This window comes from Miniopterus schreibersii (assembly GCF_964146895.1).
Source record: "Miniopterus schreibersii genome assembly, chromosome: 10".
In the NCBI taxonomy this organism is placed as follows: domain Eukaryota; kingdom Metazoa; phylum Chordata; class Mammalia; order Chiroptera; family Miniopteridae; genus Miniopterus; species Miniopterus schreibersii.
Window position 1 is genome coordinate 58,323,842 of NC_138110.1, and position 14,226 is coordinate 58,338,067.

At 46.9% G+C, this 14,226-nt stretch overlaps 2 protein-coding genes across 2 annotated transcripts in view; one reads left to right on the top strand and one right to left on the bottom strand.

The window, feature by feature from the left end:
- Positions 1 to 2,607, top strand: part of SAMHD1 (SAM and HD domain containing deoxynucleoside triphosphate triphosphohydrolase 1) — a 41,478-nt gene extending 38,871 nt beyond the window's left edge. The window contains exon 16 of the mRNA XM_081150145.1: positions 117 to 2,607. Within this exon, the coding sequence (XP_081006271.1) occupies positions 117 to 215 (99 nt within the window). The 3' untranslated portion in view covers positions 216 to 2,607. The remainder of the gene's footprint in view (positions 1 to 116) is intronic.
- On the bottom strand, positions 2,359 to 9,865 carry TLDC2 (TBC/LysM-associated domain containing 2). The gene is made up of 7 exons (XM_081150146.1): positions 9,598 to 9,865; positions 7,682 to 7,757; positions 5,832 to 5,987; positions 4,979 to 5,131; positions 4,687 to 4,782; positions 3,983 to 4,056; positions 2,359 to 3,008 (listed from the first exon to the last, which is right to left on the bottom strand). The coding sequence occupies exons 2-7, from the start codon at positions 7,712 to 7,714 to the stop codon at positions 2,873 to 2,875; spliced, it is 648 nt and encodes a 215-aa protein (XP_081006272.1). The 5' UTR covers positions 7,715 to 7,757; positions 9,598 to 9,865; the 3' UTR covers positions 2,359 to 2,872.
- Positions 9,866 to 14,226: the final 4,361 nt, after the last annotated feature.

The following is a 14,226-nucleotide window of genomic DNA, read 5'->3' on the forward strand; positions in this document are numbered from 1 at the left end:
AAGGCTAAATAGGTCTGGAAGCAATCAGTCTATAAGACAAGTATGTGTACCCGAGACTGTCACTGAAATTATGAAAACTGGCTTTTAGCTCATCCTGGTATTTTTCTCCTTGACAGGATGGTGATGTTATAGCCCCACATATAACACCTCTAAAACGGGAGTGGAATTACACGTTTGAAACTCACGCCCGAAGAGCATCCAAAAGCCTTTTTTAGGATGACTGTGTGTGAATGCCTGCAGTCGTTTCTTTACAAAAACTCCTCTCCCCAGCACAATTAATTAATTGAGGGAATTGGATCATATAGTTCTACAAATTTAGTGACAGCAAGTGCTTTTTATTTTATATTTTGAATGTATACCTATGCTGAGCCAAACAATTTTTATTCAAAGAAACTAGAAGGTATTGTGCAAATCTTGCTCTACATGCTATGAAGAACATTATCTTGCCTATTTTTAGTATTAATTAAAGCCTTTCTCTTTTAGTAGTCTATTTTCTTAGAATAACAATTCTTTTATATATATATATATACTCTGAACTTTTGGGGCATATGATTGTTTTTTAAAAAAGAAAATTGGAAATGATACAAGGGTACACATTGGAATTTGAAGTTGGGATTGTCATGAACAGCCATGGTTAAAAACCAAACACAAAACCCTAGCCCCTGAGGAGGTGTCACCTTGAGAATAGCTTGCCTTAAGTGATCTAAGCATTAGTGAAGGACACCTTTCCTCACTCTTTTAGCCAAGTTGGGGGAAACGGAGATGAGAACCAGGAGTGGGCTCCAGCTCTCCGTTGAGAAGCCTGATTAAATTATTGAAAAGATCTGAGGGCTCTGGCCTCTGAAGTAGGACATAAAATACCTTTTAGGAGACCCTGCCCTCAGTGGCAGAGGGATCCCCCAAACCAGGCTGTTCTCTGGGTCAGCCGTGCTCCAGACTAGGCAGTTTGTTTCTCTCCTGAATACTCACTGCCCAAGTCTTGGCTTTACCACCGCCTAGCCTGGGAAAGGAGGCTCCAACCTGCTCTTACATCTCAGGAACACTCCTTGGGGCTGCCCAGAGTTGGGACTTTGTTGGTGCTGGTTCAGTGCACTTTATGGTTTTAAAGCAAAGACTGAGCTGCCCATGCTAAGATGAGTGATTACCCAGTGAATTCCAGGTTCCCCTTTGTAAATGGATTTCCTTACCTCCAGCAGTGGAGTGGACACCCCTGCGGTTGAGCAGTGCTCCTGTGCTGAGCACCGTGCCCCCCCCCCACAAACGCACCTTTCCAGTTGTACAGAAATTCACAAAGAGCAAAGTCTTAGAGCTAATGAAGAGTAGAGTAGCTAAAACCCTTCTCTCACTACCCCTGTGATGCTGTGCGGTGGGGATGTGTTCACAGGTGGGCTCAGAGAAGCAGAGGTGAAGTCATTCATGGCACTGGGTCATACCTGTTTTGGCCAACGTGCCTCTAAAACATCTGGTGGGGAGAACTCTAGGCCTCAGACTTCGTGTACCCAGACCCACAGTTAAGAATGTAATGTTTCTCTGCTCATTTTGTTTTATGTCTGCAACTCCTACCTTTAAATCATTGTGGTTTCCTTTGGAATTTCGTAGTCCCAACTGTGTCATTGTGCTGAGAAATAACTTAAATCTATTGCATATAAGGCAGCGGCACTTTATGCTTTTTACAGTTGTTTTAATGATGAGAACCATGTATCATTTATAAGGTCAGATTTATTTTAAGAAACATCTTCATTGTATAAAAATGGAGATGTAAACAGCTTAGCCTCTGAAGCTACTGAATGTTATCACCTTGATGTAAACAGAACTACAAGTTTTAATGACTGTTTAATTTGGATAAGGGAAATACCTGCAATAAAGCTTCATAATGTATCTGCACCTTGAAACCAAAGGCGTCTTCCTTAATGACTCTCACACTGTATGCCCAGTTTTGATCCTTTTGTGCAAAGGAAACAGGTCTAGGAATCTACCCAGATAGTTCTTGGTACCTCTGTGCCATGTTGGGTCTGTGAGAGAGAGGGTGGCATTTAACGGGCATCTATTATTTAGTTTTTCTCATTCATTTATGACAAACAATAGCATAATAAAGAATTTTTGCCTCTGGCAGGAAGTAAGGATGTGCATGGGAAGGGATATGGATTTTTCTTCGTTTTCTGAGCTCCTGTTGTGCCTGAAAACATACCCTCCTATGTTTTAACCTCCCGAGGTTCCCATCTCTACAGCATTTTAACCTCTTTGTTAAATATGCATAGTGTTCTCTTGCTGCTTCTATATCTTCCCCTGAAAGTAGAGATTTGCAGGCACCTGGCACACTGGTGGCAGACAGAAAGCCCTCATTGTTCTCGAAAAAGAAGGGTACTACCAGAGTCTTTATTAGTGTCACTGGTTGAGTCCAGGTGTCTGTAGTTTGACAATATTCTTTAAGTTAAAAATAATTTCCAAAACATAGAGAGTAGAATCCCATTTTTGTAAGATACACATATATATCTCCATGGAAAATTGTCTGTAAAAATGTTAGTGTCTTGGGTGGTGGTTGAATTCTAGGCAATTTTCATTTTTTAAATGTTTTCTGTTTTTCTACAATAAACATGTATTGGTTGCATAATTTTTTAAACGACCATGTTCATGAGGGACTCTGCACTGCCCGGGTGAGGTGTAACTCTTTTACTCCTTCAGTTCCTGCTACCATGCCTGTCTTGGGTCCCCAGGCCACCAGGAGGCTGGCTCAGAGCCACAGTCAGCACTAGCACACTTCGCCATCCGTGATTCGGACAGAATGGGCTCCCCCATGTGAGGAAGGCCTGGACAGCATCCATGAGCAGGTCGGAGCACCTGTTGTCTCAGGAAGCTGCTCCCTGTGGGGCCATCAGCTCAGAACCCAGGCCTCCAGCTCCTTGATGCAGAACTGCTCCTGCCGGGCCAGCACCTCATTGTTGAAGGTCGCACAGGGGTGGCTCCCCCCGTGATACAAGTCTCCATCCAACCACAGCCCAAACTGGCCACTAGAGAGAAGAGGGAAGTCTTGGCATGGCTCTCTCCTAGGTGTTGAGACCTTTCAGGTCCTCACCATAATGGCAGCCTGTTTCAACGTCCCTTAGACTGATTCATCCTGAATTGCTGGGGACTCCACATTGTTTCCCACAGAGTTTAGATTTTTTTTTTACAGTTCAGTGATTTTAATAAATATATACAGTGGTGCAACACTTGCCACAGTTTTAGAACAAACACTTGCAATGTTTTTAAGATGGCAAAGCTTAACCAAGGGAGTGAATCTCACAGGCATGGACTCTGAGCCCAAAACATTTCAGAGAGCATCCGTTACAATTCCTTCATCTGACAGCAAACCTAGGCTGCAGCTGGGAAGTGAGTTGCTGCAAGTCAGAAGAGGCTGGTGTGTCCTGTGTCAAGCTGCCTCTCTATGGAGGCTTTTTGGGCAGCCGGGAGAGCAAGGTCATTCCTGGTACTGATCAAGCAGTGATGTCATCTTTGCCCTTAAGATTCATTCTGCCTGAATTTGCAGTCACACCGGGGGCAAGACTCACCTTTTCTTCCTAACCCACTCCGCCTCCCACCCCCCAACACACACACACACACACACACACACACACACGCACACTCACTCACTCTTAGGCGGGGTTCCTGAGCAGACTCCAGTGAGTTACATTCCCTAACATTACGGTGCTAAGAGGCCAGTTTGAGGCTAGCCTCATCCAACCATGTGGAATGCTCTTCTCAAAGTTACGTAAATGCAGACGAAGCTGTCATCAACTGTAAACACTTAGAGGGAGAGTCCATGCCATCTTTCCCCCTCAGTGTTGACTTCAAGCGGGGTTGAGGGGCTGTTTCAACAGGAGTGGCCTGAAAGCTAACCACCAGCCTCCCCATTGTATCTGAGGCAGCCTAGCTCAGCATTTTTGGGCAGGAGAAGGGACCAGAACACAGGCCACCCTGAGACAGGGAAGACTGAGACACGCACCTGCCACTGCCCATCATCAGTGAATCCAAGTTTCCTTTCACAAAGAAGGAGTTACTTCCTGTCCACTTGAAGACCTGGGACCACAGGAAAAGGCTCGTCACTGCCCTGCAGTTTGACCCCACACCACTGGGTGGCAGTATGGTAACGGGAATGGAGCACCCAGACCCTGACTAAGCCGCAGGAAGGACTCTGGGCTCCTGGCTCTTGAGATTTCTTGCCAGTGTCTCTGACGTTCACCTCCTCTTGCTCTCCAGTCTGCATCCCCACAGCCCCTCTATTCTAGAAATGCAACAGAGCCCTCTGAGGCTACCTGCTTCCAAAGCTGGGGAGAGGAGGGGAAAACCCAGGTCAGGAGTTAGGCCCTGATTCTACCATTAACTGTCCCCTCTTCTCTCACTGGAGGTAACACCAAGCCTGCCCATCCCCCCGTGCTGCCTCACACCCATTATTTCAAATCAGTTAAACCTGAGGAGGAGTGAAAATTAAGTGAGTTATCAGCTGTTATAATGTGTATACACTTGGTGGGGGGGACGCCCTAAATGAGTATGTGAAATGGGCAGGCCAAGGGGGGTGCTCTGCCTGCCACTGCCCTCCTGCCTTCCCTCTGTGGAAAGAGGGAAGGACACCAGGGGATGGAGCTGGGGGCCACTGGGATCTTCGTCCTGCCATAGACCCCATTCCCCCTGCGAGGTTGGGAACATCACCTTCAGCTGTGGGGAGAAGGAGAAGAGGAATGTCTCGCCAGTACCATAGAAGCCTTTGCTGAGCCGAAAAGCTGAGGGGGAGAAGGCCCCAAACATCTGGAAAGCAGAAGAGCTTGCAGTTTGCAGCTGGAAGGATGTAGGTGGTCCTCTGGAAACCCACTTTCCAGGCTTGGTAATATAGGCTCATCCTACAGGGGCAACCGGGGAGCCTGGAGCAGAGCTGGAGAGTAGAGAGACGCCTGTGGACCCATCAACACACAGCCTTTCCCTTAACACCCCCCGGGCAGCTCACCTGTCCATCCTGGTCCTTCAACACCAGCAGCACTGGTCCACTGTGGCCCTCCATCCGCCTGTACAGGTGCCGCAGACTGAAGCCGTCCCTTGCCGTGCAGAAGGCCAGACTCCAGGAATGTCCGGTGACTCTCGGGGGGAGGTGGAGGCTGAGCTGGGGACAGGCCTGGAGGTGAGTGAGGGATCCTCATGCTCCCAGCCTCCTGGCACTGTCCCCTGGGGTTCCCAGGAGGACTGAGGCTAAACAGCCACCACTCACACAGGTAAGGTACTTTATAGGCTGCAGGGTAGTTTCCTGTTTCCAGGGGACTTTCACATCTATTAGAATAGCCCTCAGAGAGAGGGATTATTTTATAGATGAAGACACTGAGGCTCAGGGAGGTGAAGCAGCTTGCCTAAACCCACATGGGAGCAAGTGGCAGAGTCAGGATTGAACCCAGGTCAGGTCTCTCTCAGGACCCTCTCCCCTTGGTCACTCTGACCCCTAGTGACCGGAGAATAGATGAGATGCTGAATCCCTCCTCCTAATCCCCGAACTCCCCCACCCCCACCCCCACATCCTTCCACCTCTATCCCAACTTCGGCTTCAGTTCCCAAGGGCTGGTTCTACTTAAAAATTAGCTTATTTCATTATATCCTTAACTTCCTGGCCCAGGGAAGAGGGTACACTGGTATTACTGGATCATTTGACAAGTGGGAAAGGAAACCCCAGAGGAGAAATAACTTGTCTAAGGGGACACAGTGAGCTGGGTTCAGAGCAGGAGTGACCCCAGGAGTCCTTGGGCCTGGCTGGACAGGAGGGTGGCACTCTCAGTATCAGGGCTGAAATCCTTGCACCATAGACCAGCCCGAACCTGCCTGATCTCTGAGGCTCCCAGAACATGGCTGGCTTCTGCCAACTGGGGCTCCACGGGATCTTCAGGAGCTGGGACGGGGGCTGGGGCTGCCTCCTCCCCCTCTGCCTCTTCCTCACCCTCCTCTTCAGACAGAGTGTCCTCCACCTGGCTGGGCTGTGAAGACACAAAGAGGCCTGGTGAGTCCAGGAACAGGAGACACCAGCTCCCACATCTCCCAGGCCTGGGAGCCTCCGCCACCCCTGCCCAGGCCGCTTCAGCCCCAGCCCAGCCAGAGGAGGCTGGAGAGTGTCCATCATAGACCAGACGTGACCCTGTCTCTCTGGTGCCTGTTAGCTGAAGGTTGGAGTCACACAGGCCATCATATGTGGCCGTGGGCCCTGTGGTTTGTCTGCCTATCTGCTCTGGGCCCAAGGTGAGTGCCAGGGATCCAGGTCTCAGCTTGGGGCCAGGAGAGACGGGCAGATGACAGCCTGGCCCTGGGTGCTGTGTGCGATTGTACAGGAAATAATGATCATACTCATAAGAACAGTAATAATAACCAGAGTGGCTGACATTGATCAGCACACACTTGAGCAGGCCTGTGTGAATGCTAGCTGTGCATGATCTCTCTCAGTTGCCCCAAGAATCCTAAGAATATGCTTCCTAATAGCCTCCTTTTACAGAGGAAGAACACGAGACGTGAGGCTCCCACCAGCTGGTGAAACGATCATGCAGTCGTAGGTGAAGCATGTGCAGTTTCGTGTAAAATGTGCAATCGTCCGTGTGAATGTGTGTGTTCACTTAAAATAGAGTTGTGTAGGCAAATCAGTGTGAGAGGTGTTGAGTATAACTTTGTGTGTTCACCCATCAATGTGATTGTGAGTGTGAATCAGGATTGTGTAAATACAGGCTGTCCCCAAAAATGTATATGCACTTGGGATGATTATAAAGTCAGTGTTTATTAACATACAGTTCATTTTTCAAAATTTAAAAGAATCTATAGAAATGAATAATTTTTTGTCAACGCCTGTTTTAAACTGATGACCGTTCTGATCCAGGCCCTGCTGTAACGCAAAGCGATGGAATCGCGAACTTCAAGAGTCATTTTGTTCGGTATTTGTGCGCATTCTCCTTCGATAGCTGCCCTCAATTCGTTGGCTGTTGCCAGTTTTGTACCATAAACTTCCTTTTTCATGTATCCCCATAAAAAAAGTCTAGTGGCACTTTAGGACAAATTTTCTTTGTTAAGAGCTTAGTCTGACTTCACCCGATATTTCAAATCGGTTGAACCTGAAGAGGAGTGAAAGTTGTGAGTTATCAGCTGTTAAAGTGTGTGTACATTTTGGGGGACACCTTATATATGTATGTGAGCCGGTGGGCATGTATGTTAGCAGATGTATTCATTCAAGCTTCCACTGTGTACCAGAGTGTGCGGGTGCGTGTGTGCACGCGTGTGTGTGCATGGCGCGAGCAGCTGACACACAGTGACTTCGGGGCTTTCCATAGGAAGGAGAGACCTCAAGGGCGAGACATGGACAGGACATTGCTCTCCTCTTGCCCAGGTTCAAGCCTCAGGAGGGGGTCCCAGCTGTGTGAGGCCTCTGGGCAGAGCCCCACCCGGCGCCCACCCCAGGGAGGAAGAAACGGAACAGCAGCCTGTGCTCCTTGAGGGTCTCAGGACCGTGGGGCTGGGAGCTAAGGCCCTGGCTTTCTGAGTCCTGCTCTGAACCCCAGGCCAGCTGGGGAGGGACTTGGAAGAGGGCAAACCACCGCCTGCGTTCACCCCTAGCTCAGGCCCCACCCTGCCAGAGAGCTTACCTTCCCCCACCTCTCCCCACCTAACCCCCAGCCCAAGCAGGTCCCCTTACCAGCCGAGAGTAGCGCCAGCGAAGGCCTTTCATTCTCCTCGGAGTCCAGCTGCGGGCAGAGAGCGAGGCCGCAGTCCTGCAGGGGAGGAAGCGCCACTGGGCAAGGCTTAGGGACAGAGGTGGAAGTCTGGGGCACACCTAGCTGGCTCCACGCCCACCCAGCTGCCCTTTGCTCACTCTCACCTGTCACTCCCAGCCCCAGCTGTCACTGGGTGTGTCTCTGAGGTCGGCTACACTCGGCGTTCACGGCCTCACTCCAATGTTAGTAATGAACACACGTTAGCCACAAACAGTAAATTCTAGGTGTGATTCCCTTCTACCTCCTTCCCATTCTAGCAGTCTAGCCTAGGGACTCTGGTTCCCTGTATGACTTTGGACAAGTCCCTTGCACCCCTGGGCCCCAGTTTCCCCACATGTGACATGTTGGACCAGATCATGTCAGAAGCCCTCGAAATATTGACAGCCTACGATTCAGGTTTCTCTCAAAGCCAATGAGTGCGTTGTAACAGAGAACGGCTGCCCTAGACCAAATTTCAGATTAAAAACAAACAAAACCCCTTCATTTTCCTGATCAAAAAAGTAGTATACATGTACTGTAGAAAATTTGAGCAATCTAGAAATGAATAAAGAAAATATAAAAATGTTCATAATTCCATCTCTCAGAGATAAACTCTCAACCCCTAAGGGTGTTTTTTTCTAGTCTTCTATATTTATTTCATAAACATATATATGCACACATTTATAAATAGATCATACCATATATAGTGGTTTTTGGTTTTGTTTTTTTTATCCATAGATATTTTGGATTTATTTTCATACCAACTAGTTTCTCTTCTTACAGGCATTTCTTTTCTTTCTTTTTTAAAATTTATCTTTATTGTTGAAAGAACTACAGATGTCCCCCTTTTTCCCCCCATTGACCCCTTCTACCCTCACCCCCCCCCCCCCAGGCCTTCATCACAGTATTGTCTGTGTCCATGGGTTATGCATCTATGCACATAAATTATTTGGTTAATTTCCCCGCCCCACCCCCCATGTATATTGTATAAAGTTCTTTTTCCATGTAACAAATGAGAGTTTCCCAAGGACGTTCAGTACCCTCTGAACACATGATTCTTATTTCATCACAGGACGTACATCATTTATTCCTCAAGTTCCGTTGGCTTCTAACTTTCTGTGAAATCAGCAGAACTGTAATGAACTTCCTTATTCATAAATCTGATAAAATCCTTTATGATAATTTCAAAAGTTGAATGCTGGATGAAAGGGCATATGCATAGCTCTTGACAAATGTTTCCAAAAAGGTTTCCTGATGCTTAAAGCTGACCCATGTCCAAGTACCTTTAGGGAGTCTCAGGGTAAAATTTTACACCCTCAAACTACAGATAAGGAAACTGCCACTCAGAAAGTGGAAAAGACTTACCACAGCCACATGATAGTATAACATGGAGACTAAGCGCACAGGCTCCGGAGTCAGGGGGTTCAAATCCTGGTTTTGCCACTTACTTGCTGTGTGTCTGTGGGCAAGTTACTTAACATCCCTGTGCATCTGTCTCCTCATCTGTAAAATATCTACCTCACAGGGCTCTTGTAAGAGTCAATGAAAATAATACCTCCAGAACTGGGATGCTAAGCCAGGTTCCATCCTTCTGACCTCAATTTGGTGAGTTAACCCACATTGCCTGGTGTTTGGTGAGCACAGGACAAATGACAGTGCTTTTGCTACCATGCCCCTCACCACCACATGCACACACACACACACACACACACTGCCTCTTTGAGAGATCCAGGGCTCAAATTCCTGACAAGTGGCCACTCAGCCTCCACCTGGGCCCCTGTGGGGCAGATAGTCACTTGGTCACTCATAGCGGGGAGGAGCTCGTGGGGAAACGCAGGAACCATGGAAATGTACTCACCCTGCGGAGCTAAGCTTCTGGTGACTTCCTCCGGCCTGTCCAGCCCAATGACTTCCTTAGCGCATTTCCCAGATCTCCCAGAGAGAGGCCACTTCCAGAACCGACCCTGCCCACCTGGAGATCTGAATGGTGCAGCTTTAGCTCTACACCCTGGTGTCCCTGCGGGTAGCTGGCATCTCTTTCCTGGCCATGCTCCAGGCCCTCGTTGGCTCTTATATCTGCCCAGAGGGTGGCAGGCCCTGGCCTGGGGCCTGCTCCGGTTCCAGCTGGGAAGACCTGGCAGTGATTTTCATCTATTAGAAACTCAAATCCCACCCCACCCCCCCCACATACACACACAAAAACAAACAAGACCTGTCACCCTCAGGCCCCCAGCTCTGCCCCCAGCAGCCCAAAGAGGTGGGGACACTGAACTCTTTGGCTCTAACACAGAACCTCTCAGCTCAGCTACCAGGTGCCACCTGGTGCCTGACACCTGCTACCCAGACCCTTTTCTTATAGGGTATAAATGCTACAGGAAAGGGTTATGCTGTGGGGTTCTCCAGCAGTCACCCTGGGGCTGCTCCTGTTGGTTCCCCTCTCTTAGATGGGGTGACGATTCTTTCCTCATTGGCCTGCCCTGACATTAGGTGAGAGGGTGCACAGGAAGCTCAGTGTTTGGCACACAGTAGGCACTCCATCAGTGGGGGTTATTTCTCTGTCCCCAGCTCACAGTGGGACTTCAGTGAATGCTGTGCTATTGAATCAGAACTTCAAAGTTGGAAGGGGTCTCAGCAATCCCAGAGCAAACAGCTTCCACCCAGGGCAGGCTCCCCTGGAAAACATCCCACCAAGTGGCCCCCCAGTCTCTGTTGGATGGGCAAGCTCGCGATCTCGCTCACTCCACCTTCACACAGCTGAGAGACCCCCTTCTGCTGGGTTTTGTGGAGAGGACTTGGGTCCCTAGATCCTCTGCCTGTGGCCAGGTGTGCTGGGCAATGCCTCCTCTAGGAAGGGTGGGATGCCAAAAGGACTTGTATTATGGGGGAAACAGGCAAGTGAAGGGCCCTGTTGTCACCTCAAACATGGCTGTTGCAGTATGTGTTTAAACTATAAACTGTTCAGGGGTCACACACATGGCCCTCCCTTTTCTCCAGGACCCTATCCCCACCTTATTTCTCCCACACGCAGTCCCTGAACCATTGGGCACTTTGAGAAACCAATGATATTTGCTTTGCTGTCCCATTTTTTGTCCCCGCGTCCAGGAAAACCCAGAATGTGACCTGTCAGGAGCACCGATTGCCGTGCTTTCCTGATGGGATCCCATGCGCCTGCCTTGCAGCTTGCTTGCTTTCTTCCTGAGCAGACACACGCTGCCCCTTTCAGAACCGCAGCGGTCATCACCAGGGAACAACTGAAATGTCCAATAAAAGGGGGAAAGTTTAAGTGACCCAAGGAACATCCACTCCATGGATTGTTTCTAAGCAGTAGAAGTGATGTTTGCAAAGCAAGGGGAAATGCTTCTGCTACCCCGTTAAGTGAAAAATAGGATATAAAATTGTACGTGCAGTACGGTCTCAGCAATGCACAGCAAACCTGCAGAGTCGAGAGAAAATGACTAGAATCCCTTTGGAACACACCTGATGTTTGCGGGCTGACAGGCTTCACTCTGAACCTCAGATGGGTGCCAAATGGCCCAGCATACACCCTCTCGTCCTGGGAAGTCTGGTTTAACATTCTCCTCACTCTCAGCTCCTGACTTCATGCTTCCGTGAGGAAATAGAAGCCACCATCAGCCACCCCCTCACCTTCCAGACAGCCTCACCTCCGTCTCACCCATCTCTCTGCCTTCTCTCCCAGACAGCAGATGAAGGGTCCCTGTTCCTTTCAAAAGCTAGTCCCCCATCCCTGGATCCATCTGTCTCCCCTTCTCCTGCCCTCACTTCTCTCTCTGCTTCATCCATCTCTCCCTTGCCCTCCCCTCTCAACAACTGCCTGATTCGCTTCTCCCTACACTCCTCTTTACTCATGTTCTAGAACCAGGATTCTCTTTTAAAAATTATGTTTTTATTGATTTTAGGCAGAGGAATGGAGAGGGAGAGAGAGATGGAAACATTGATGAGAGAGACATCAGCTGGCTGCCCCCTGCCCATCCCCTACTGGAGATCGAGCCCGCAACCTGGGCATGTGCCCTGACTGGGAATCGAACCTCTTGGTTCATAGGTTGATGCTCAACCACTGAGCCACACTGGCTGGGCGGGATTTTTTTTTTTTTTTATTAAAAATATTTTCAACTACAGTTGACATTCAATATTATATTAGTTTCAGGTGTACAGTGTAGTGGTTAGACAATTATATAACCTATGAAGTGATCCCTCAGAGAAGTTTACTATCCACCTGGCACCCTCCATAGTTATTATGATATAATTGACTGTATTCCCTATGCTGTACTTTACATCCCTGTGACTATTTTGTAACTGCCAATTTGCACTTCTTAATCCCTTCACCTTTTTCACTCCTCCCCTGAAACCCCCTCTCATATGGCAACCATCAACTTGTTCTCTGTATCTATGAGCCTGTTTCTGTTTTGTTTATTTTGTTCTTTAGATTCCACATGTAAGTAAAATCACATGGTATTTGTCTTTCTCTGTCCAACTTATTTCACTTAGCATAGTACCCTCTAGGTCTGTCCATGTTTCTGCAAATGGTAATATTTCTTTTTTTTTATGGCCAAGTAATATCCCATTGTGTATATGTATATATCACATCTTCTTTATCCAATTGTCTATTGATGGGCACTTAGGTTGTTGCCATCTTGGCTATTGTAAATAATGCTATGATGAACATAGAGATACATATATCTTTTTGAATTAGTGTTTTGGATCTCTCTGAATAAATACCCAGAAGTGGGATTGCTGGGTTATAAGGTAGTTCTATTTTTAATTTTCTGAAGAACCTCCATACTGTTTTCCATAGTGGCTGCACCAATTTACATTCCCACCATCAGTGCATGAGGGTTCCCTTTTCTCCACATACTCACCATTTATTTATTGATTTATTGATGACAGCCTTTCTCACAGCAGTGAGATGATATCTCATTGTGGTTTTAATCTGCATCTCTGATGATTAGTGACACTGAGCATCTTTTCATATGTCTATTGGACATATATATGTTTTCTTTGGAGAAATGTCTATTTAGGTTCCTCTGTCCATTTTTTAATTGTACTGTTTGTTTTTTTGGTGTTGAGTTGTATGAGTTCTTTATAAATTTTGGATATTAACCTCTTATTGGATGTATCATTGGTAAATATCTTTTCCCATTCAGTAGGTTGTCTTTTCATTTTGTTAATGGTTTCCTTTGCTTTGCAGAAACTTTTTAGTTTGATGTAGTCCTATTTGTTTATTTTTTCTTTTGCTCCCCTTGTCTGAGGAAATATATCAAAAATATATTATTAAGAAAAATGTCAAAGACTTTATTGCCTATGTTGTCTTCTAAGAGTTTTATGGTTTCAGGTTTTACATTAAAGTCTTTAATCCATGTAGTTTATTCCTGTATATGGTGTAAGAAAATGGTTTAGTTTCTTTTTTTTTTTTTTTTGCATGTATCTGCCCAGTTTTTCCAACACCATTTGTTGAAGAGACTGTCTTTACCTTATTGTATTTTCTTGCCTTCTTTGTCATAGATTAATTGACCATATAGACATGGGTTTATTTCTAGGCTCTCTATTCTGTTCCATTGATCTATGTGTCTATTTTTATGCCGGTACCATGCTGTTTTGATAACTATAGCCTCGTAGTATAGTTTGATATCAGGTAGTGTGATACCTCTAACTTTGTTCTTCCTTATCAAGATTGCTGTGGGTATTTGGGGTCTTTTATGGTTCTGTATAAGGAAGTTAAGAATCCTGGTTCTAGGTCAGTTTCTTTCTCCCTACATGACCTGATGTGGTTCCATGGATTTGAAATTGTCTAAATGCTGATGACTCATCACAACCTCAGACCAGCAGCTACCCTGGGCTCCACACTCATATGTCAATTGCTTATATGTGTTCTCCACTTGGATGTCTCCATAAACATCTCAAACTGAATGTGTCCAAAAAGAACTCTTCATTTCCCCCTCCAAACCTGGTCTCTTACCCCAGGCCACCTCCAAGCCTATCCTGTCTTATGAAATGACACACTCATTCATTCTGAAATTAAAGCCAGAAACTGGGAGTTGAACTTAACTTCCTTTCTCTGATCTCTCACTTCCAACCAGGGGTGTCTGACTCTTTTAAGCTCCAGAACAGATCTCAAGACTACCCTCTCCTTTTCCTCTCCACTGCCTCCACCCTCACCCAAGCCACCATTACATCTCAGAGACTGATTCAATAGCCCTTAACCCATCTTCTAGCATCTCTTCTTGCCAGCTGCTTAGTGTGATCTATATAAAACACAAATTAGATGATATTGTGTCCCTGCTTACAATTTCCAATGGCTCGTCATTGCATCAAAAATAAACCCCTGCCCAGAGCATGCCTTGCTCCTGCTGTCCACTCCAGCTTTATATTGTTTTTCTTCCATCACCCATCAAATTCCAATCACATTGACCTTCTCATTTTCTTGAACATCTATCAAGTTTGTTCCTCCTTCAGGCTCCCCTACTAATTC